Source organism: Channa argus, chromosome 13, assembly GCF_033026475.1.
Source record: "Channa argus isolate prfri chromosome 13, Channa argus male v1.0, whole genome shotgun sequence".
Classification (NCBI taxonomy): domain Eukaryota; kingdom Metazoa; phylum Chordata; class Actinopteri; order Anabantiformes; family Channidae; genus Channa; species Channa argus.
Genome location: NC_090209.1, coordinates 20147228 through 20169315, shown reverse-complemented (window position 1 = coordinate 20169315; position 22088 = coordinate 20147228). Strand labels below are relative to the sequence as shown.

General features: G+C 38.0%; 2 protein-coding genes across 11 annotated transcripts; both read left to right on the top strand.

Moving 5' to 3' along the window:
* Nucleotides 1–274: 274 nt before the first annotated feature.
* LOC137139439 (succinate dehydrogenase [ubiquinone] iron-sulfur subunit, mitochondrial-like) lies at nucleotides 275–3510 on the top strand. Of its 4 annotated transcripts, none has more exons than XM_067526671.1 (6): nucleotides 275–527; nucleotides 1605–1738; nucleotides 2174–2260; nucleotides 2410–2507; nucleotides 2740–2831; nucleotides 2930–3507. In XM_067526671.1, exons 1-6 carry the CDS (start codon nucleotides 462–464, stop codon nucleotides 2969–2971), a joined length of 519 nt encoding a protein of 172 aa, XP_067382772.1. In that variant the 5' UTR covers nucleotides 275–461; the 3' UTR covers nucleotides 2972–3507. The 4 variants fall into 4 exon arrangements, with proteins under 4 accessions (XP_067382772.1, XP_067382773.1, XP_067382771.1 ...); XM_067526670.1 differs by lacking the exon at nucleotides 2740–2831 and adding an exon at nucleotides 2665–2707 and having other exon boundaries at nucleotides 283–527; nucleotides 2930–3510; XM_067526672.1 differs by having other exon boundaries at nucleotides 277–527; nucleotides 2665–3504.
* Nucleotides 3501–22075, top strand: atp13a2 (ATPase cation transporting 13A2). Of its 7 annotated transcripts, none has more exons than XM_067526662.1 (29): nucleotides 3501–3600; nucleotides 9973–10049; nucleotides 10253–10420; nucleotides 11186–11244; nucleotides 11323–11389; nucleotides 11478–11557; nucleotides 11809–11886; nucleotides 11971–12040; nucleotides 12146–12280; nucleotides 12363–12429; nucleotides 13409–13540; nucleotides 13812–13973; nucleotides 14540–14650; nucleotides 14826–14872; nucleotides 14998–15186; nucleotides 15271–15477; nucleotides 15589–15699; nucleotides 15843–15999; nucleotides 16413–16524; nucleotides 16627–16751; nucleotides 16916–17094; nucleotides 17486–17578; nucleotides 17768–17847; nucleotides 18417–18569; nucleotides 18680–18776; nucleotides 19796–20019; nucleotides 20209–20360; nucleotides 20464–20636; nucleotides 21039–22075. In XM_067526662.1, the coding sequence occupies exons 1-29, from the start codon at nucleotides 3516–3518 to the stop codon at nucleotides 21195–21197; spliced, it is 3549 nt and encodes a 1182-aa protein (XP_067382763.1). In that variant the 5' UTR covers nucleotides 3501–3515; the 3' UTR covers nucleotides 21198–22075. The 7 variants fall into 7 exon arrangements, with proteins under 7 accessions (XP_067382763.1, XP_067382769.1, XP_067382765.1 ...); XM_067526664.1 differs by having other exon boundaries at nucleotides 3550–3703; XM_067526663.1 differs by lacking the exon at nucleotides 3501–3600 and adding an exon at nucleotides 6153–6422.
* The last annotated feature ends 13 nt before the right edge of the window (nucleotides 22076–22088 follow it).

Genomic DNA, 22088 nt, shown 5'->3' with positions numbered 1-22088 from the left:
ACCCACAAACTGAAACTGAAATGAACATCATGCTTTGTACCTGATAAATTGTATACGGGGTCAGTTACATACCGGCCCAGATACTGTCTACTACAACACTGAACTGACCATCACTTACAGTACTGAAAGTTTTGAAAGACATTGAGTACAAGTGGTGCATTGAGGTGATGTTGGATAAAACTCATTCATTGATGTAAATTTACGGTCCACTAAAATGAAAAACGAAGGAGACCGACCAGTGTCACACCTGATGCTCATTTTAGTCTCACTCTTTTGCAGCTTAAGATCAGAATAGTTGTGGAAGGAATCAACGATGACGCACGCTCCCGTGCCTTGCGTCACGTGACTTTACTTTTAAAAGAGGGCGTGGTTTGGGAATGCGTTCAATGTAATTGATACAAGTCGGTGTGTGCAATTGCTAGATAATGTGGCTACAGGCATAAAGGTTTCCAATCACTAAGATGTCCGTGGTCTGTGTTGCCCTGAGTCGACATGTGTTGGCTCTTAGAAACTCTGGCATGTTGCTGGTATGTATAAAACATTTTTAATACGAACACACATGCTTACTTTAATTAATTTGGGTTAAACTCTGGGTTGATTTGATTCACTGATGGTTATACTAAGCTACATTGTATCGTCTAAAACGTGTAACTTTGTCGTTTGACTGACTTTAATAACACCCTCTGCTCCTAGAGTTACGGTTCAAATTGTGAATAAATGTAGTGGGAATTTACATGACGTAAAACCAAAACGTTTCTGACAGTCCGCTTATGTTTTGAATGAGTTCAACTGTTGTGCAGCTCCCCCCTTGCACAGGTCTGAAAGTTTTGATTTTTTTTATTTCAGTTTGAGTGCGTACACAAATTTCTGATATCTAAATCGCTTGTTTTAAAAATTACTGTTCTTCATTCCATCTTATATTGGTAATAGTCAGTCAGATAAAAAAAGATACAAAGTGCTGTAACACGTTCAGTCTATTCCTCCAAGCTACCTCTAGGGGGAGACTCTATACTTTCTTATGCCAAAGCCGGTAAAACAACAATCCATAAAAACAGATTTATAACGTGATAGTGTGTCTAATTTGAATTTTTACAGTGTACAATATTGAAATTATGTTTTATAATGTACTATGCGGGTTTTAAAATATTGGTCCCTTTTTATTGTATAATGTGTCTTGTCACTTCAATTCTGTTGTAAAGTGCTAATCAGTAATTCTTTTAGTGCAATACAACTATGGTATTGTTATTGCAATATCTACATGTTTTACAAGATTAAAAAAACTAAATCAAGAGACTTCCATTTTAGTCTTGCTGTCCAGCAGATTTGTCACATTTTGACAAATGTATTTATTCACTTATTTTACTCTTGGCTGAAAGAACAAAAGGAAAAAAAATTAAAAAAGCTATTAGGGGTTTAGTGTCTTGCCCAGGGACACTTCGACATGTGGTTGGGAACTGCGGGGTACGAGCCTCCGACCCTATGGTCAGTAGGTGACCACTCTCCCAACTAGGCCACTGCTGCCCCCCATGAATGTACAATTCCCATAATATACTTATAAAACAATTCTTATTTAGTGCCTACCTTGTGTATTACCTGTTCTACAGATGATGCAGTACGCTCAGACTGCTGCTGCACCTGCTCCTGAACCCAGAATGAAGAATTTTCAGGTTTACCGGTGGGACCCTGATAAAGGTAGAGACAAACCAAGACTGCAGACGTATGAAATTAATCTAAACATGTAAGTTATGACACTCAAGTCATATCTGCAAGTATTGTGTTCATCCTAAGTTATGTTAATGTTTACATAATTCTCGTTAAAATATTAATATGTTTCTCTTAATGCAGCTGTGGTCCAGTGGTGTGAGGGGTGTGAGGTTGACCCCACACTCACATTCAGACACTCCTGTCATGAGGGTTAAAGACAAAACATATCTGGATTGCACACAATTATAGAACATGGTCCATTCAGATGTTTTTAAATGAAATTTGTCTGTTTAAGTACATTTTGTGTGTGTGTGTGTGTGTTTTCAGGTGCCTTGACAATATTGACACAAACACAAGTAAACCAACCGAAATCTACCCACTCTCACACATGTATTGTAAAATTGTATTGTCATAACTTCATTTTAAAATTATGTCATCAGGACATGAGTAACTTCTATGCACACTACAGGTCAATTGAGCCCTACCTGAAAAGAAGAACAGAACTCGAGAAGGGAGGGAGCAGCATTTCCAATCAGTGGAAGACAGACAAAAACTGGTAAATAAACCAAATTCTTACTGTGTATTACACTCCTTAGGAAATTTAGCTGAATTAGCTGCACTTATGATAATGGTACAATTGTGCCTGTGAAGTTGTATAACACCACAGAGGATGTCAGAATAAGCATTGCTACGTTAACCCAACAGGATGGCCTGTATGAGCGTATACTCTGTGCTGCAGCACCCGCTGTCCAAGCTACTGGTGGAATGGAGACAAATATCTGGGACCTGCTGTCCTAATCCAAGTGGGCAAAGACAAAGACACCAAGCTTAGACTAGGAGAACAAATTAATTGCATGTCACAGTAACCAGAATTTTAAATGCAATGAGTGGAAGTGGCAATGAATTGCCAAATGTTTTTACATCAATAATGTCTTAAGAACGTGTCTGTGTTCTTGATAGAGCAAATGATGGAAGACAATTTTTTTATTCCACAGGCATACAGGTAAATAATTGACTTCTGTGGTGAATTCACAGATTTGTGTCTGTCAAAACCTCAGGACCAATTCTCTCTCTTTCGCTGCCATACTATCATGAACTGCGCTAACACTTGCACACTAACACCCAAGGTGTTTAAAGTATTAATTAATGCATGCACACTTAACTTTAACAAGGAGTTAATAAAGGTTTGGTTTCTCATAGTCTGTTCTACACACATGCCCCACAGGGACTCAGCCCAGGAAAGGCCAATGCACAGATCAAAAAATGATGGCAACTTGAAGACAAGAAAGCAGCAGCTTCATGAACTTCTAAGAAGCCAGATGGCTAAAGATCCACTAACAATACTTAAATCTAAGTTAAGAAAAAGAACGAAGCACACAAGGAAGGCACCTTGTATCATTTTCATGAGTGTGAGTGTGTATGAGGAAAGATGTGGAGTACACCCTGAACATGTTGGCAGTCTATCTCAGGGCTACACAGAGACCGACAACCACCCCTACTGGATTTATAGAGGCCTTATAAAAACAACAACACATCTCAAAAATCAGAAACCTGGACCCTTTATCGCAGTACTTTTGGACATGTCATTAAATGTAATTCATCCATCGTTTATTTGTATTATTTACCTGTGTGCCTTTTGTACTGACAAACGTCAAAATGTCGAAAGAGGCTAATTTTGTCACCGAGCTTACAAACCAAAATAGTTAATTTAAAATAAAATCTTCATTAGAAATCAAAATTAAATGTAGTTTTAAACATTGTGCTACATAAAGACCAACATTTACGGGGGTAAACGAAACCGATTGGACAGGATGTTCGTTTGTACGCACGCGCAAATATGGAATATTTTGTCCACTGTGACTTCCCGTAGAAACAGACTGTCGAAGGCAGGCGAAGGTTTGTTTTTTGCAAGAATCCTATATGTCTGTTTGGATGACAGTTCGTCATTTAAGTAAGGATGGTGTGAAATAAGGCGTTTAACGGAAAATGGACAGACGTGGTAAGCGCGTTTGACACAACGCTTTACAGCTGTTGTTTGCTAACCGTTAGCTTTTATCATTCAGGGGGTCGCTTGTCCTGTGTTGATAATTCTGCTGACTGGAGGCTTTGTGGTTACGATAGCCCAAAACATACACATGTATCACTTGTGAATGTTTAACGCATGGATCAATAAAAGAGGTTTAATGAATTGCTGCTGTTTACCAGCAACAAATGATCAAGTAAGGTTTAATGAATGTTATTCACAATAACTTAACATTTTTATATTGATATGCCATCCAGTTAGATGCATAAGTTACACAGAGGGTCGTGCATTTATACAACGCCTTCGCCCAATTTTGTCTAAATTGTGAAATCGTATTCACCACCATTCAGCTGGTAAAGGTGAAATAAATACATGCAGCAACATTTGTTTGGATGTAATGACAAGCTTGAGACGCAACAATTTTCATAACTGAAATGCAGGTGTCATACATTAATGTTAGCATTACTTCTTTCAACATCTGTCAAGTAGGAATTCAGCACATAATGTCACAGCGGGTTGATCATTCGTTATAGGTGAACAACAGAAAATCATAATGTATCTTAGAGTAGGCCATGTGCCATACATCAGTTAAACATGACTTAAGTATATGATTTGTACGGCGGAGCATTGCATTCATCAAAGAAAAAAAATTAGAGACCTTATCTCGTATCTCGTAATTACGACATACGGATCTCGTAAATACGAATTACAGAACTACGAGATCCAGGTCTCTTATTTAAGAGTTTTTTTTAATTACGAGATACGGGACTTAGGGATTTCATAAATATGAGAACGTTTTAGAACCTGCCTTAGACCCGGTTTTTAAGATGTCTTCAGTATCACAGTAGTTCTGTGATAGTTTTCAATACTTCGGAAATTCTACAGTAAAACAGAATTTTCGATAGATAATTCGGCATTTTTAGCTTTCCGAATTGTCAACAAATAGGCTGTAAACTGAGCCTCTAGATTTAATTTGCCGCCGGCACTGTGACTCTTTGTATCCATGCCAACACGATACTTCCTGTTTCCTGTAGAAGTTGGTCTCAGGAGTGTAAGGTTTAATTTGACAGTCTCTAAAATTCTATGTAGAAAATGAAACACGAAAATTGATATTTAGGAGCATATTCAGTAAGGCCTTTAAATCGCCTAAATAAACCAGTGAATTAAGAATTAAATTAGGTTATCCTAAAACACCACCTAAAGTGTTATGTTGCCATTGATCCAGGTTGCACTGTGGCTTAAACTTGGCCTCATTTTTAGCCTATATGTTTACATTTAGCGAAACTAAATATGCCGAATTGGCTTTTAACGGTTTATTTTCGCTTTGTACCACTGGGCGAACAGATAACTCATTGATTTCCTCGTATTAATGAAGGAAACTTGAAAACGGGATGATTCTTAGGCAAGTTCTGAAGTGTAGCCGTCATGTTCCTGTTTTAGAAGAAACACAAAGCGACAGATTAGTCCACCGACTTATCCCTCAAACGTTCTGTTTTACTATAGAGTTTTGGAAGTTTTGAAAGCTATCACAGAATTACTGTGATACTAAAGACATCCTAAAAACCGGATTAATCTGAGGCAAGTTCTGAAATGTTCTCATATTTATGAAACCCCTTAGTCCTGCATATTGTAATTACGAGAAACTTAAGTCGTAAATACGAGATACGGATATCGTAATTACGAGAAGCAACTCGTCACCTTAATTACACCAAAGGTATCTCGTAATTCCCAGTTTCATGAGCATTTCTTTAGTAAAAAAAAAAAAAAAAAGCAACAACCTGCTACAGTAATGTAGTGCCGAAAGGTTATAAGATCTTAATTTCAAGTTATAATCAGGCAACATATTGGGTTTAACGAAAAAGTAACCAATAAGCTTCATAGTCAGAAATGACAGAATTACAAGAAGACCTGTGTCATCACACATTAACCTTCACTCATAAATCTGAGATATACAGAGTATTTAAAGGCGTAAGTCTTAAAGTACAGGTTCATTTATTCAAAATTATAGTTTAGGAAAACCTAAACATTAATCTGAGGTCACTGAAATTCTCCACAGAGCTAAAAGGAACAAAATAATTAGGTGGTAATTTTCTCTGGGTACATTATTGCACTTGACCTTATGAAAGTACATAAGAGTCAAGAAAAATCAGAACATTGGCCAAAAACTTTGGTATGATAAGGCTATTACTGCTAATACTTGTGCTGCTGCTATTTACAGCACTTCTAGTTTCTAATGCTGGTTTGATAAGTGTAGCAAACCACCACCAGACTGTTGTGTGAGGAGGCTGGTGACCTTGACAGAGCTTGTAAATGAAGCTGCTGCTGTACCCTTCGAGGTTGATGAGTCTATTTTTTGCATTCTCAAGTCAGATGACTGTCTTGGGTCTATTTCGTAATTTGTGCAGACTCATTTCCTTTTCTTTTTGAATTGCAGAACATTTCTCTGTGTATAGGTCTGGTTAAAGATTATTCTGAAAGCCTGGAATTTTTTTAGGGTTCTCTAACACTCACGGGACAAAACAGGATTTGTAAAATCGTATTTGAAGAATTGTTCATTTTGGTGTTGTCTCTTCCTTTGAGCAGAGTGATATACTGTACAGTATAATGATTGATACTTAGTTATTTTTAAAGGGGACATAATTATTATGTAAGATGTGTGGAGTTCAGGCTGGTGTTGCGAGAGTATTGAGACAAGGTATGTGAATGAAATGATAATTTGAAACCAGCTGAAATTCAGTACCACTTTAGACATTACAGAAATGTGATCTGATATTGCATGGCTACGTTTGGTAAAGATTGACCTAGTTAGTACAAAAGAAGCGTGATTTGGCAAAGTACCCAACATCACATGATTCTATTGAGGCTATGTGCACAAGACAGATTATTTAGTTCATTTGCTTCTTGTAGAATGTGCCATTTTTGTAGATTTATGTCCATACAGTGAAGAGTGTTGGTGCTTTACAATAGCAACAGGGCACACAATGCATATAGACATACAGAGTTCATCTGTATGTCTATGACAGAGGAAATCTTCAAAATCTCAATTTAAGTTAACGTACTAAGTACATGCTGTGATATTTAGGCCCAAAGGTAAAGTACTACCTTTTAAAATGACAAAATATTCACGTTGATATCAGATATGTATTGTTGTTTGTAAACCGTTTAATGTAAAAAAAATGTTTTTTCAAACTTTTTTTACTAGGCCTAGTAATAAAAGGAGAGCTAAGATCTGTGTTATGTATTTTCTGAGATTTAAAACATTTTATTTGCCGTTCCTGCTTTTCTGACACTACTATGCAGTGGTGGAAAAAGTACTCTGATGTTCTACTTTAGTACAAATACCATTACCACAGTGTAGAAATACTCCATTACAAGTGAAAATCGTGCATAGAAGTGCTTTTGTAATGGCAGTACAAACACATTAGCATCAACATATCATTTAAGTACCAAAAGTAACAGTATCTATTATGCAGAATGATATATAGCCTATTATATTATTGGTTACCATAATGCATTAACATGTAGACTTCATTAATACTGAAGCCTGGAAAGGTAGAACTAATTTTAACGAGTTTACTGCCAGGTCAATCAATAATAATATACAGTCATTTATTAGTTGTGTATTAATATTATTATTATTATTATTATCAATCGTATGCAAATTATTACCATCTGCAGAGTAACTAAAGTAAAAAGTACAATATTTCCCTGTGAATGAGCAAACTTAAGATAAAATACTCAAATACATGTATCGCAAATCCGTCCTCAATAGTAACTGCTTTAATAAATGCACTTAACTACCTTCCACCACTTGACAAAATCTCTTATCGCGAGACAAATATTACTTTAATGATAACATATGGCGTGTTAGTAGTTTAAATGTTTATGTTTAGTGATACATTGCTTTTGCAAAGAGAGAAGTGAAACAGAAACGTTTTCTATTATAAATAGTCAAAACCGAGAACTATTTTCTCATTTCTTTCCTCGTTTCAGTATTAACAAAATACATATTCTTGGTTGTTTCGGTGTCATATCGGCCGCGCGCGTCGTGTTGCAGATTTGCTCCCAAAGCCGGTTGAACTAGTCCGGTATCGGACGCCCGAGGCGTCGTGCGCCGGTAAATCCGGAGCTGCACCAGCTGAACCGCAGAGTGCGTCTACCCTCCTGCAGCTCGGGGACACTAACCCACTCTGTGACTCTGTCGTATCGGGGAAGCATTTCGCCTTTTAAAAGCTCGACTTGACGGTAGGTTCGGTGTCTTCCTCGTGTTTCTTTCAGTATGAAGAATTGCGGGCTGTTTCGCAAATTTCCGAATCTTTGGAAGCGGAACCAGCTTAGTGTGCGGGTTTTAACCATCTCCTTATCTTAACCTGCGGATGTCCCGAGAGTTTATAGGAGAGATGTAAAGCTTTATATGTAATTTACTCAACTCTGTAGCAGTTAAAAGTTTAGAAATAAGCTCAAAGTGAAACGTGGTGCGTTTAAAGACCTTGTGGCCGCTCATGTTACCCTCGCGATCTGGTATGTTAGAATAAACTTTTTGTTTTGTGGTGGATTTGTTGCCTTGCAAATAGATAAGTAAAGACTCAGAACTGAATATCAATAGAAAAGGAAAAGGAAACGATCAGGGGTCAAACTAATGTTACCTGGAGCCATTTTTTTGTTTGTTTTGGGATAGAGCCGGAAATTCCCCAAAATTCTGCACATATTTAAATTTTCTTCCATTTTTTTGTATTTAATATTTTCTTACAGTTTATTGCTTATGCTCAGTAGTGGAGGAAAAACTATAAGTACATTAAATATTATTATTAAAGCAACATCTACTGTACTTGCTTTTATTTTCTGCTGCTTTACTGCATTTCAGGAGCAAATATTGTACTTTTACTCCTACTTTAGTTACTTTTGAAAAATACTGTGATAAACAAAGACAGTAAACTCATGACTATTTTACATTTTGGATAAAGAGTACTCTAACTTTTGGTAATTGAAGTATTTCTTACTGTACGTCTAAATAGAGGACCTATAACAGAATATTTTTAAATATGGATACTTTTACTTATAGCCTGAGTACATCATCCTTTATTGCTCCTGTTTTCCTGTTGACTCCTGTTGACTCTCTGTTCCTTCTCTTTGTCCTCTGTTCTCTCCTCCCATCCTGTTATTTGTTGTAATTCAATCCATCTTTCCAGTCCACCTCTAAGCTGGCTGCATTTTCTCTATTTGTCTTTTATGTTCTGTAATTTCACTTAACTTCATTAATTGATTATTATCTCTTCAATGCTTTAAAAATAAATATTTTAATCCATTTACTTAAGTGGTTTTGTCTTGTGTATAACCTTTCTTGGCCCCCTTCTTGCGTTTTCGAATACTTTTTTCTCTCACTAGTTATGGTTTACGTTCTTTCCTTTGTTGTTTCGCTGCTATCCTGTCACTGACCTGATCCTTTTTGGACTGAATTTAATAATACTCCAACATCATATGGGCCAAAATCAGTTGTTTGGGACTTTCAATACAATATTTTCCGTAATAGACATATTTTAATAATATCTGTAATTGAAGAATATCGAATAATTGATCTGGATCAGTTTGTTCAGCTTAATTTGAGAGGGCAGAACTCAAAATCTAACTTTGCTTAATGGAGTTTGTTGTTTGTTTGTTTGTTTTGTTGGACTGTTTGTTGTTACATTACAATGAAGATATGTATATCTGTCAGCAACAGCTGTGGCCAGAGTTGTGTGTCTGTCCCATTCTTGTGAATGCACTACTTCAAAAACCGCTTGAATGAATTTCTTCAAATCTGGAGCAAATTCCAACTTGTACTCAAGGATGTACTGATTAGATTGGTTGGTCAGAGGTCAGTGGGACCTAATGTCTGTTCTATTGTTGTCATTGCAGTATTTTATGTAGACAATTTCATTATTCATCTGGTAGAAACACATACTTGGATCATAGAAGTATAATAATCTATACATGTATTTTTATAAATTGGCTATTTACACATTTTTATGTCATATATAGAAAACACTATGTCAACATGTTTTTGTCTTTCAGTGCTGAATTCATTCACAAAATGTGACTTGAAACCTGGCACCAAAAAGGTTCTTTCAGTTTGCTACGTGGATTAGAGTGGACGGTTGCATTGTGTGTGTTAGTACTGGCTATGAAGGGTGTGTGTTTGCTGTTCAGCTCCTGCAAATATTGTAACAGAGTAAGTGTTGAATTGAATATATGTACCTATTCTTTAGGTAGTGTGGTGGAGCCGCAAAGCGGACTCCCCTCACCCAGTCCACGGGACCCCCTGCTCTATCCTGACTCACACATGGTAAGTTTTTCTGTTGGAACGACAACAAAATATGTTAACAAGGCAAGAAATGTGAAGACCGTATTGAGGTATATAACGTGAATACAAGTACAGACTGACTGCCTTCAGCAAAATTTATTATTATATATTAAGTTTCATGTTTTATGTGTGCCAGCAATATGTAAATGAGCTGAATGGACTGTCTGACTCATTTGCCTCACCAGGATGTTCAGGGTTATAAGTGGGTGCGCTGGCGGGTGTGGCTGTGTCGCCTGGCTGCCGTGCTGTCCCTAGGTCTCCTCCTGATTGTGTTTCACTGGCGCCCACGGGTTGGAATCCTAGCCCGCTGCCGCTCCTGCCCTCTGGCTTTGGCTGACATTCTGCTGATAAGAGTGAGAAAATACATTTATTCGTACTCACATTTAAAACCTACTTGGCACCTGCCATTACCACAGAAACTGGATTTCTCTGCCTCTGACAAAATTAAGTGCTAACCTGCTTGTCAAAATTAGGTGTTTCACTGTTTCAGTGTTAAACATGTTTCAATGTTTAATTATAAGCTCTTCTTTCAAAGTGCTGCTCTAACCTTGAAAGAAGATCAGGAGTTTTAGTGCTCATTAAAATGCTGCTACATTGTCTTTTCCACACTCGCAAGAATTAACTTAAACAGTATACTTATCATTTCTAGATTTATGTATGTAGTGAGAGAGGACATGCAGTTAGCTGGTGTGAGAGAAGAGGATGCAGAAGATAGGGTTAGACGGAAGCACATGATTCGCTTTGGCGACCCCTGAAAGGGAACAGCCAAAAGGAAAAGAATAAGTATACTTGTCATTTTTATACACAGCAGAACAAAACTGGACCAGATTCAGTTAAAAAACATCTTTAACAAACAACAAATGTTGTTTCACCCCTTTTATTATCCTGCCAACCACCTGTTGATGTTTTAGCATGTACTTAGTGAGTGTAACCGTGGATTAAAATCCTGATGTTTACACAGGTACCACATACTTTGCGTTATATACAGTGTATTAACTCTGTGCATTGATACCCAGCATAAATATTAAAGCCAGACACAAACTGGGATCACATCTATGAAGCATTTTGTCTGTTTGTGGTCAGTGCCATGGGTTTATCTATGTATTCTTATCTTTCAGAACAGTTTGGGCCAGCAACATGTGGTGAACGTCCTCACAGAGGAGATGGAGGAGGGCAGGTCAGCACCATTTCTTTACCCTTTGACAGCATGAACATATCTGGGAAAACTGTTGTCTAATGATTGTTGTCTTTTTAGTTTAGAGATATTTAGAGACCTAGAGGAAAATGAATGGAGAGACACAGTTCAGCTGTACAATGAGAAGGTAAGGAAGAAGAAGAAGATTTGTTTTTCTTTTACATTGTGTTGTGATTTTTCATTCTCAGACTGAAAGTGGCCCTTGTGTGTTACAGAAAACGCTGTTGCGCTACTACCTTTTTGAAGGAATACGCTACTTCTGGCTGGACACCAAGGGAGCTTTCTGTCGTGTTAGGTACTCAAACTGGAAAACTAGAAGCCGATTAAGGGTTATCCTGTACAGTATATTTAGATTTCAAGAGGTTCTAATTTGTCTTTAAAAGTGACAATTTAAAAAAAGAATTTTATTTAAAAAAGCCTTAAAAATAGACCTTTGAAACATGCTCATTGTTTTGTGACATGCTCATTGTGACATAAAAACATGCCATTATAATGATAAAATGTTTTCATTCACAATAATGTTTAATCTTCCATCTTTTTCTGTAGTGTCCTCAATGAGGACTGGACCTGCAAGGACTTGTATGGCTTCCAAAAGGGCCTGAGTCACCGGGAACAAAGTATGAGGTGGGAAAGGATGCACTAAAAATAAACAGATTCTTTAAACTCAGAGGGCACCGCTGAGTAACCCATGGCATTTTGTATCTTCAGGAGTCGCATTTATGGGCCCAACCTTATTGATGTGCCTGTGAAGTCTTACATGAAACTGCTGTTTGAGGAGGTGAGAAGAAATCAGTCTGTTAAACTGCCTCAGATTGAATTTATTTGAAAGCCTTTAAACTGAATCTGTTCCTCTTTTTGTGTCTCTTTTTATCCGTTTCTTTAGGTCCTCAACCCATTTTACATGTTCCAAATCTTTAGCATCACCCTGTGGATGATAGATCATTATTTTTTTTATGCTATATGTATATTTATTATATCCACCATCTCTATCAGTATCTCACTTTATGAAACGCGCAAGGTAAGTCTGTAGTGGGATACTTAATTTGCTTAAAATTTATGTTTATCACAGTATATAAAGTATATTTGTTTTTAATCCACAGCAAAGCATTACTCTTCACAACATGGCCTGTTTGGTCACAAACGTAACAGTGCGCAGACAATCAGGGGGTGAGTTGTAAATTATTCCTCTTACAGTATGTCATTCTTGTACTATTAGAAGATGATCTATGTAGATTTATTGATGATCAAGATAATTTTGATTTGCATTAATAAATGTACATGTTTCTGAAGGTGGCACATTTAGCAAGAAGTAAATGAGAAAAGTTTTAACCTGTAAAGGGGACAAGAAACCTCTTTAAAACAAAATCGTATTAAAAATTATTAAAAATATTAAGGAAAAAGGTATAGATTATGTAGTTGAAGGCTTGGTGAAGACGACAGGGGTTTTGATTTTCGTGAAGTAATAAAGAATCCTAATGTGAAGGGATAACATAAAATTAAATATGTTTTTGATTTGCTAACTGAGGTTGTGCACAGGTGTGTTTTCGACCATAGACTAGAATAGTGGACATGTGTTTTCCATTGATGCCCCACTAATGTTTCAAGTTCCTCTTTCTCTGCACTGAAACTCAGAAACAGTCCAAATTTGAAGTAGAACTTCTGTAGATAAAAACGTGTACATTTCATTCTTGGATTCTCTGTTGATTTCGGTCCAGCTTGCTAAAATTAATACTAGTATAACACAAAGTTTTGTAAAAACTATGACTGTACATTTGTACTTTGTTTTAAAATAAGTAATTTGTTTATTGTATTTTAAATTTAACACATTGTGGGGAGTAGAATGAGGTCAACTAACATTAGAGACAGATGCACACATAGTTAGTTATACAGTAAAAATACATGTATATCTTTTTATCTCAACTTGATATCACTTGCTGTACCAAGGTGAAACATGCAGTAATGCAATTTTATAGTTTTGTGTCTCAAAGTGACCCTTACACATCCTTTCTAAATCTATGTGAATAGAAGTCGAAGAAGTAATTTTGTTTTATTAGGTCAAATAAAACTGGATTTCTTCTTGCTGCATTAAGCTCTCAATTGCCAGAACACTGTGAAATAATTCATTTCTAATTGTGTGTTTTCTCAGCGGAGGAGTGTGTAAAGTCCGTGGATCTAGTCCCCGGTGACTGTCTAATCATCCCGCAGGAAGGGCTTCTGTTGCCATGTGATGCCGCCCTGCTGTCTGGGGAGTGTCTGGTCAATGAGAGCATGCTCACAGGTGATCATTCAGTCTCCCCACCACCAGCCCCAGGCAGATAATGAGATCCAAATCTTTGCTAAACATGGCAAAAACAAGCCTGGTTGCAAACTCTCAGATCAAGATTAAGGTAGAAAAAACTGCAGTTTAGTATGATTTCAACCCAGAAAATAAATAGTTAGTGTTGTTCTAGAGTAAATGTTTGGTTAAGTCCACGATACAGACTAGTTTTACAGTTTGCCTTTGTTTTTAAATCTTATCATTAACCTCTTCTCATTATTCCTATGTCCAGGTGAAAGTGTTCCAGTGCTGAAAACACCACTGCCGGCCGGTGAAGGGAAATATAGCGCAGACACAGAGCGCAAACACACCCTGTTCTGTGGTACCCAGCTCATTCAGGCCAAAAGGGGAGGGTCAGGAGGCAGCGGTGCTGTTGCTGTGGTCACAAACATTGGTGAGTAAAGAAACTAGTGATCTGAGGGGGTAACGCTGTAGTGAGTTGTGCGTTAACCCAGATACATTTTGCGTTCACTACGAGGTGCCCTATTAAGTAACTGTTAGTGCTGTGAAGAAATGTTTTTTGTGAGTGGGTGTTATTTTTCTTTCATACTTGCACTTCCAATCATTCCACCAAGAGTTAGAAAAGGTTTTGCCCATATCCTCCTCCTAATATACATGTTAGTCTCATTTTCTGAATTCCAGCAGCATTACCCATTAACATTCACATAGTACATGTATGAGACGTAGTCCATCAGCAGATCTAAAACAGGGAGGAGTTGGTCAATACCAGAGACAAGTAGATTTAATGGAAAGTGGGTGGTTCATGTTTTAATACAAATCTCTGACTGACAGTTTGCATAAGGTGATATGATCGATAATGTTTACATTGTTTATGACATTTTAGAGACTAGCACTAAAAGTAAACAGAAACTTTGTTTGATTAAAAGGAAGCTTGACAGGACAGTTTAAGAATGTTTGTTTGCTCTCAAACGAGTTCTCCTGGTCTTTCCTCATCCTCAGGGTTTTTCACAGCCAAAGGCAGCCTGGTCAGCTCCATTTTGTATCCACAGCCAATCAACTTTCGCTTCTACCAAGACGCTGTGAAGTTTATGCTCATCCTGAGTGTTTTTGGTAAGGCTTTAACAGCAGCCTGACATCATTTGTTTCAAAAGCATATTGAATATTGTCTGTATTTAAATGTGTAACAAAATAATAATAATGTGTTACTCAGATTATGTATAATACTAGTTAAATTCAATATGATAATAATAGTTAACTTTTTATAATATTGTCTTTTTTGTTTCAGCTATTATTGGTACAATTTACAGCTTTGCGATCCTCTTCAGAGCCAATGTAAGTGCAAGTTACAATGGACTCTAAGGACAAAATACTTATGTTATGTCTTCATTTGGAAATAAGTCTTTATTTATTTAACAAAAACTAAAATATAAATGACCTGTGTCTGGATGTGTGTCCAGGTGACTTGGGCAGAGTTGGTAATCAGAAGCCTGGATATTATAACCATTGCAGTGCCTCCTGCTCTGCCTGCAGCCATCACCACGGGCACTATCTATGCCCAGCGTCGGCTGAAGAACCAGGGGATTTTCTGCATCAGTCCACCACGCATCAACGTCTGTGGCAAAGTCTCAATATTCTGCTTTGACAAGGTGATGTGGAATTGGTTGAAAGTTCAGTCGTAGCCACTTAACATGTTGAAATGACATTTAATCAGAGTATGCTTCCTCGTCTAGACAGGAACTCTGACTGAGGAGGGGCTAGATGTGTGGGGAGTGATGGAGGGGGGACATGCTGGTTTCTCAGAGCTGGTCCCAGAGCCCAGACTCCTGCACACAGGGCCCATGCTCTCAGGCTTGGCCTGCTGTCACACTGTGACACTGCTGCATGGTCAGCCCCTCGGAGACCCTCTGGAGCTAAAGATGGTTGAGTCCACTGGTTGGGTATTCTAGAATAAAGTTTTTTTTTTACATATAACTTCAAGAAGTAGTTGGCTTCCAGTGAAATTCCATTATGGCATGTTTAATATTTTTATATCATATCTAATTGTCCAGACACTCCAAGAGCCAGAGGGAGATGGCCTTGCCCTGGATGCAGAGTTTGGAGGGCACAAGGTTTTGGCTGTTATGAGACCCCCTATTTACCAACTTCAAGCACAGGGAAATGTGAGCACCCCTGCCATCACATAGACTGAACCATATGGTTTTATTTTTGTTTTTAAAGAGATCAACCCCTTAATTCAAAGCTATAATAAAATCAGTATATGTATAGAGTTTTTACTTACACATGACTATTCTTTTGCTGTTAGCCCACCACAGAGGGGGTGGCCATTGTTCAGAGGTTTCCCTTCTCTTCAGCCCTGCAGAGGATGAGTGTGGTGACAGTAACCTGCGGAGGACGCACGGCTTTCGCTTTCATCAAAGGATCCCCGGAGATGGTAGCTAGCCTCTGCCGGGCAGAAACAGGTGAGAAACTTGATTTTTAATTTGAGTTACTTCAGTGATGGTGTGGGGAAAATGTTTATGTTAGCACTGAATGTTTACTATAACTTCATCACAGTGTGTGTTACTGCTGATCTATAAAGCACTCAATGGTTGGCTCCTGTGTGTGTGTGTGCACACATGCATGTATGTGCGTGATAATATTTATTATATGGCCTTTGTTTTTGAGACAAGTTTAGTTGTGTACACCTGACACGGGGCTGCGCATCCTGGAAGGGGTATCCCTCCTATGAGGCTCTTTGTAAGGTTTCTTTCATAAGTTTCTTCCTGTTAAAGTGTTTTTGGGGCAGTTTTTCTTATAGAGCCAGTCAATGAGGTTAGAGATGTGTCTGTGTTTACATGACATTTATACACAATGGGATTTTTTCATTTAACAGTCCCGGCACAGTTCTCCAGCAAACTGCGCAACTTCTCCAGTGAAGGCCTCAGGGTTCTTGCATTCGGCTATAAATCATTAGATGGGAACACTGATTTCAGTACCATTGAACGGTGAGAATCCAGCTCTTATGTTGGTGAATTCTTTGTGGCACCAATATCCGCATAGCTAATTTTTTTAAGCTACAGTTAATGCAGCTCCTCATCTATCCACAGAGGGGAAATTGAGAAAGACATGCAGTTTGTGGGCTTGCTGATGATGAAAAACTTAGTGAAACCAGAGAGTCCCAAGGTTATTAATACCCTAAGACTGGCACACCTTCGCAGCGTTATGGTCACAGGTGAGATTAATTTTCCAGTTTTTTCAGTAATGCTTGGTTTTTATTATGATGCCATTTAGTTGCAGGCATCGACATGCAGATTTTCACCAATTGTCCACAAAATGAAAACTTAAATTGAAATTAAAATGCTTCTTCATGTCAAATCTTGTTTTTTCTTTACATAGGAGACAACATTTTAACAGCAGTTAATGTAGCAAAAAGCTGCGGAATGGTGGGATCTGATGAGAAGATTATCTTTGTCAATGCTACGTCACACACTGCACAGTCCACACCTACACTGAGGTTCAGCCTGGAGGATGGAGAGGCCAGTAACAGCCAGGGCTCTGTAGAGATCATCACTCGGGTTGGTTTTTCTCAGACACAACACCTACAGTACAGTTCTTTTCGGCCTGGTTTAGGCCCGGATGCAAAATATTCTATGGACATCTGGGAGGAGGATAATTGTCATTCCATTGTATGAGAATTCATTTTTTTCTCTCCCTGGCAGTTTTAATTGTATCTTTAATTGTGCTGCACTGTAATAAATATTATAATCTTCCCAAGCAACTATGGTTTGAGAATTTAAAGGCAGCAGTGATGTGGTCCCATTAGCATCAGCATAAGCTAATTGTTACTCTTGCAAACACTGATTCATGCAAGACTTCTCTAACTGTTTGTTTAATAAATAAATATTTATGAGCACAATCAGGGCCCCTATTTTTAAACTGGAATTGATATTTTCCCTTTCTTTTCAGGACCTCTACCAGGGTGGTTATAGCTATCACTTGGCTATTAATGGCAAGTCCTTTGCTGCCCTCTGTGACTACTTTCCTGAATATCTACCAAAGGTAACGTAAGCTGTTTTATTCTAGTAGGAATATTCTGACAATTGACAATGCTGAAGTATCATGCATACATGCTACATCATGCATACTGTAGGACAGCTGCAGGAGCAGTGATGTAGACCATTTGTTGGTTAAAGATGTGGGGTCCAAGAGTCACTTGATTACAATTACTTGCTTATGTTGTCATTTCAGGTTCTAATGAGAGCCACAGTATTTGCACGAATGGCTCCAGACCAGAAAACCCAGCTGGTGAAGGAGCTGCAGAAACTCAAGTAAGTTCAAAACAAAAAGAGAAGGATTGAAAACAGGCAAGAATAACAGAAAGGAAAAATAGCAGAGCAGGAATTTTACTGGAATCTACTTCAAGCATCAGACCTGCAGAGAATTCAGTATTAGCCATGTAGGCACCATAGTAGCTACAAATAAAATGTATTAATTGATAGTTTTATATTTTGTTCTAGATATATACAGACACTTATATAACTTGACTTAATTTTAAGGAAGCTGTTTTAGGAAATGGCCAGTTTATTCCAAATCCAGTCATTATTCCTCATCAGTCAAAATAAAGTCTTATTCTGGACTCCTGGGAGATTAGAGTTGAGCTAAAAGAGTTGCCAAAAAAAAAAACAAATCTAGATGATAATAATATTGTATATTGTTTCTATATGAACTCTACAGTGTACAAACACAGTACTGAAGTAGTATAGGTAAAAAGGCGAATGAAGTATTTGTAGATACACTATACAATTAGCCATACTGTAATATGCGGCTGCTGGATTGGCTACTACCTGACACTAGCTATAAGTCAAACCCCAATTCCCCTTTTCTTACGTTACTGCAGCTATCGTGTGGGCATGTGTGGGGACGGGGCCAATGACTGTGGAGCCCTGAGAGCTGCTGATGTTGGGGTTTCCCTGTCTGAGGCAGAGGCTTCAGTTGCTTCACCTTTCACCTCAAAGAATGAAAACATCAGCTGTGTACCGCTCCTTATCAGGTAAGGGATGTGAAATTAGAAAACTGGTTTTATTAGGGTGGCATCTTCAAAAACCGTAGTAGCGCATTTGCTGTGCAGCCATAATAAATATTTCCTCCTTGTCTATGCAGAGAGGGCAGGTGTTCTCTGGTTACCTCCTTCAGTCTCTTCAGATACATGGCCCTGTACAGCTTCATTCAGTTCTGCTCCGTCCTTATCCTCTACACAGTGAGTAGCAGCACCATCACTTACAGTAGGCACCTTCCTCTGCTCAGTGGCCGGTGGATTGAGCTCAACACATTCTTTTAGAAGCTCTGGTTTCCTAAATAAAACATGTTTCCATTGTCCTTTTTAAATTAGAAAGTTGATAATCTAAGTGAATCGCTTACAAAATTAAACTGTAAACCAAGACAAAATTTGAGACTGAGTGCAAGTTAAATATTAGGTTAAACAAAGAGGTTTCGGCTTTGCTGTGGTTAGCTCTGTTGCTAATGTAGACACCACTTGACCTAATATTGAGACTTGTTGACAGGTGACTTCATAGAAATGTACCTTGTATTCGTTCATGCCAGGGTTGGTAGATAAAGGTAGTGTTTCATACAGCAAATGGCTGTGCATCATATTTTGCCTGGGTACCTTTCACAGTGTCTGTTTGGCGTAAGATGGTGATGTTGAATAGGCAAATCTGAGATGGATAAAAAGCCACTATGAAATAAATTACAAAACAAAGATTGTTAAACGGTGTTAATAAAGAAGTGAATGAAGATCAACTTTAATGATGTGATAAAATCGTTTTTGCCTCACACTTTTAAGTTGGCTGTAGTTTTTAATACTCGCTGAAACATTTTCTTCCCAGTTTTTTTTTTCCATCTTTAAAATTTAATTAGCAATTTCCTTAAAAAATCTGAATTAAGTTTACAGTATATATTTCGCCGTTGAGTTTCTAGTTTAGTTTTACTGGTGTATATCTCCCAATATTTGCTTTTCATTGATGCTAAGGTAAATGTCTGAATGGAAGATTTGTTTTTCCAAATGAAATTTACTCTTAAAATCTCACTTGCTTTGTCAGACACTATTTAAAAAAATAATTTCTTTGTTGAATTCTTGTAGTTTTGGACTTTCGTAAATTTCATAGTATATACAGTGCGTATTATATATTTGAAGCGGAGTACTTTTTAAGTGAGGACTTACTTTCTCAATTCAATTCATTTCTCACATATCTCCCACATCTTGATGTGTGTGTCCAGGTGAAGACTGGCGTAGCTGACCTGCAGTTCCTGTTCTGTGACATTGGTCTAGTGACTCTGCTGGCCATTGTGATGGGAAGAGGAGGCCCAAGTGATGACCTGTACCCTTGCAGACCACCAGCCAGCCTGCTGGCCCTGCCTGTCCTTGGCAGCCTCTTCATCCACATCTGCATGATCATCCTGGGCCAGCTGGCTGCGCTCCTCCTCACTACCTCACAGGAGTGGTCAGTAAAAGACACACAGCTGTAAAGCTTTTTCAACTCTCATGAAAATATCTTAGAGAAAGGGTTGTATTTGTTTTATTTGCTAAAAGAATCTCTTATGTCAAATTTACTGCAGCATTTAGAAAAGTACCACCATCTTATCTACACTGGATTCAGTTCAGTCATCGTCCTCTTTGCGGTCCTCTGTAGGTATATTCCTCTCAATGCATCAGTGTTTGGAGCAGCAAATCTGCCCAACATGGAGAACACCAGTGTGTTTGCTTTGTCAGGTTTCCAGTATATCATCATGGCTGTGGTGGTCACAAAGGGCTACCCTCACAAGAAACCTCTCTACTACAACGGTATGTCATCAATCCAGGAACGACACTTTGGCGATGAATTCAGAACTAAGCTGACAAACTGTTCAGCTTACCAGCTTTAATACATTTTTTTTCTATCTTATAGTGATTTTCCTCGGTCTATTGCTCATCATGTTTGGCATCATGACCTGGCTGGTGTTGTATCCTGCTCTTGATGTTTGCCGAATACTCCAACTATACAACATCACTGACATGAATTTCAAAATGCTGCTCGTTGCTGTGGCTGCTCTCAACTTCCTCATTTGTTTTATTGTGGAGGTGGGTGTGAATACAATACCTCAAGATTAGGACAAATTATAATTATGGTTTAAATATAAGTAACTGCCTCATTCATTAGATCCACCACCAATCTGTGATATTTAAGGTTCATTTTATACTTGAACGCTGTGAACCCCTCTAGGCTGGAAAGATGGTTTTAGAAAGAGATGCAAAATGTTCATTAAGAAAAAAAAGTAGCTATAGTCATCTGGAGTTTGGCAATAACAGACCTACATGTGTCACTTTAAACTGAATTCACTGTCAGGGTTGTTCTTCCTTTACTTTTAGACTCACTCTGACCACATAAGGTTAACTAACTCTTCCCTTTTCCTACTGTCCATGGTTATCACTTATGGACACATTCATAATCACCTTGTTAACAGTTGTTTCTGTTTTCTCCAGGTGCTGATCGACTTGGGCATGCTCAATTGTCTCCATCCAAAACGTCCATCCAAGAAACAGTATAAACGTCTGCACGCCCTTCTGCGTGACTCTCCTTCATGGCCACCCCTTAATCAAATCCTGTCCCCCCCAGGTCAAACAGTAATCTCCATGAGTTAGCATTGCTCTCCCCCCTCTGTTGGACATTTTCAGTCACCTAAGTCAAACAGTGCTATGGATGTCTGAGCTACACCCAAAACTTGACCAACAATACAACTTGATGTTTACCTGTAATAAAAACTATTTTTATGTAGACTACAGAGTGTGTGTTCTAAGGATATTCATGTTTTCTATTCTGATAGAAAACGCTCCAATTATTGCAGTACAGCTTTTTTGTCTTTATTAAATGAACTTCATCCATCAGTCTGTTAAAAGAAAGGACACTCAGAGGCTGCTTTTCAGGCAGTAAAGCTCATCAGCTGTAAAATCCTCCCTTGAGGCTCTAAGGATAAGGTACATTGTTCTGATTGTAAAAACCTTTTGATATTGGGCAATATAAATTCAATTGATCAGCTTCAATCATTGGCCAAGATGTGCAAGCATCTTCAACCTATGAATCTCACTCTGAACTACATTTGGAAAGAGTGAGATCTATTCTCTCTGGAATAACTTCTTTCCAGGAGTAGTTTCCTTTAAACGGCTAACTATGCTGTACTCAACACTGACTTGACGCTGGATTTCTCCTCACCTCCTTTGTTATAGCATTTAATTATCTGTTGCACATCACTTCAATGTCCAGGTCATCATCTTATGATACATGATTCTCATCCTCAGTGTTACAAAATGCAATTATGGGCACATTACATGCTTTTATATACCTCACTGCATTTTATAATTTCTTTAATTGTCCACACAATTAGAGAAATGCATCAATTTTCATTTTGTGAATTTGTTATTTGCTGTTTTTGATCTATGTTGCATTTGTGGAGCAAACACCAAGCCACATTCTTTAGGTGCTTGGATACTGCAAATAAAAGTGAATACATTTAAAATAATGACCATGCATCACAT

Excerpts from the sequence above, each read along its gene's own strand:
- atp13a2 (XM_067526662.1), top strand. The coding sequence starts at position 3,516 with ATGTTCGTTTGTACGCACGCGCAAATATGGAATATTTTGTCCACTGTG. Across the intron at positions 11,558-11,808 it reads GGAGCTTTCTGTCGTGTTAG|TGTCCTCAATGAGGACTGGA; the intron begins GTACTCAAACTG and ends CTTTTTCTGTAG. Across the intron at positions 16,752-16,915 it reads TCGCAGCGTTATGGTCACAG|GAGACAACATTTTAACAGCA; the intron begins GTGAGATTAATT and ends TTCTTTACATAG.
- LOC137139439 (XM_067526669.1), top strand. The coding sequence starts at position 462 with ATGTCCGTGGTCTGTGTTGCCCTGAGTCGACATGTGTTGGCTCTTAGA. Across the intron at positions 1,739-2,173 it reads TATGAAATTAATCTAAACAT|GTCAATTGAGCCCTACCTGA; the intron begins GTAAGTTATGAC and ends TGCACACTACAG. Across the intron at positions 2,261-2,409 it reads TGGAAGACAGACAAAAACTG|GATGGCCTGTATGAGCGTAT; the intron begins GTAAATAAACCA and ends TTAACCCAACAG.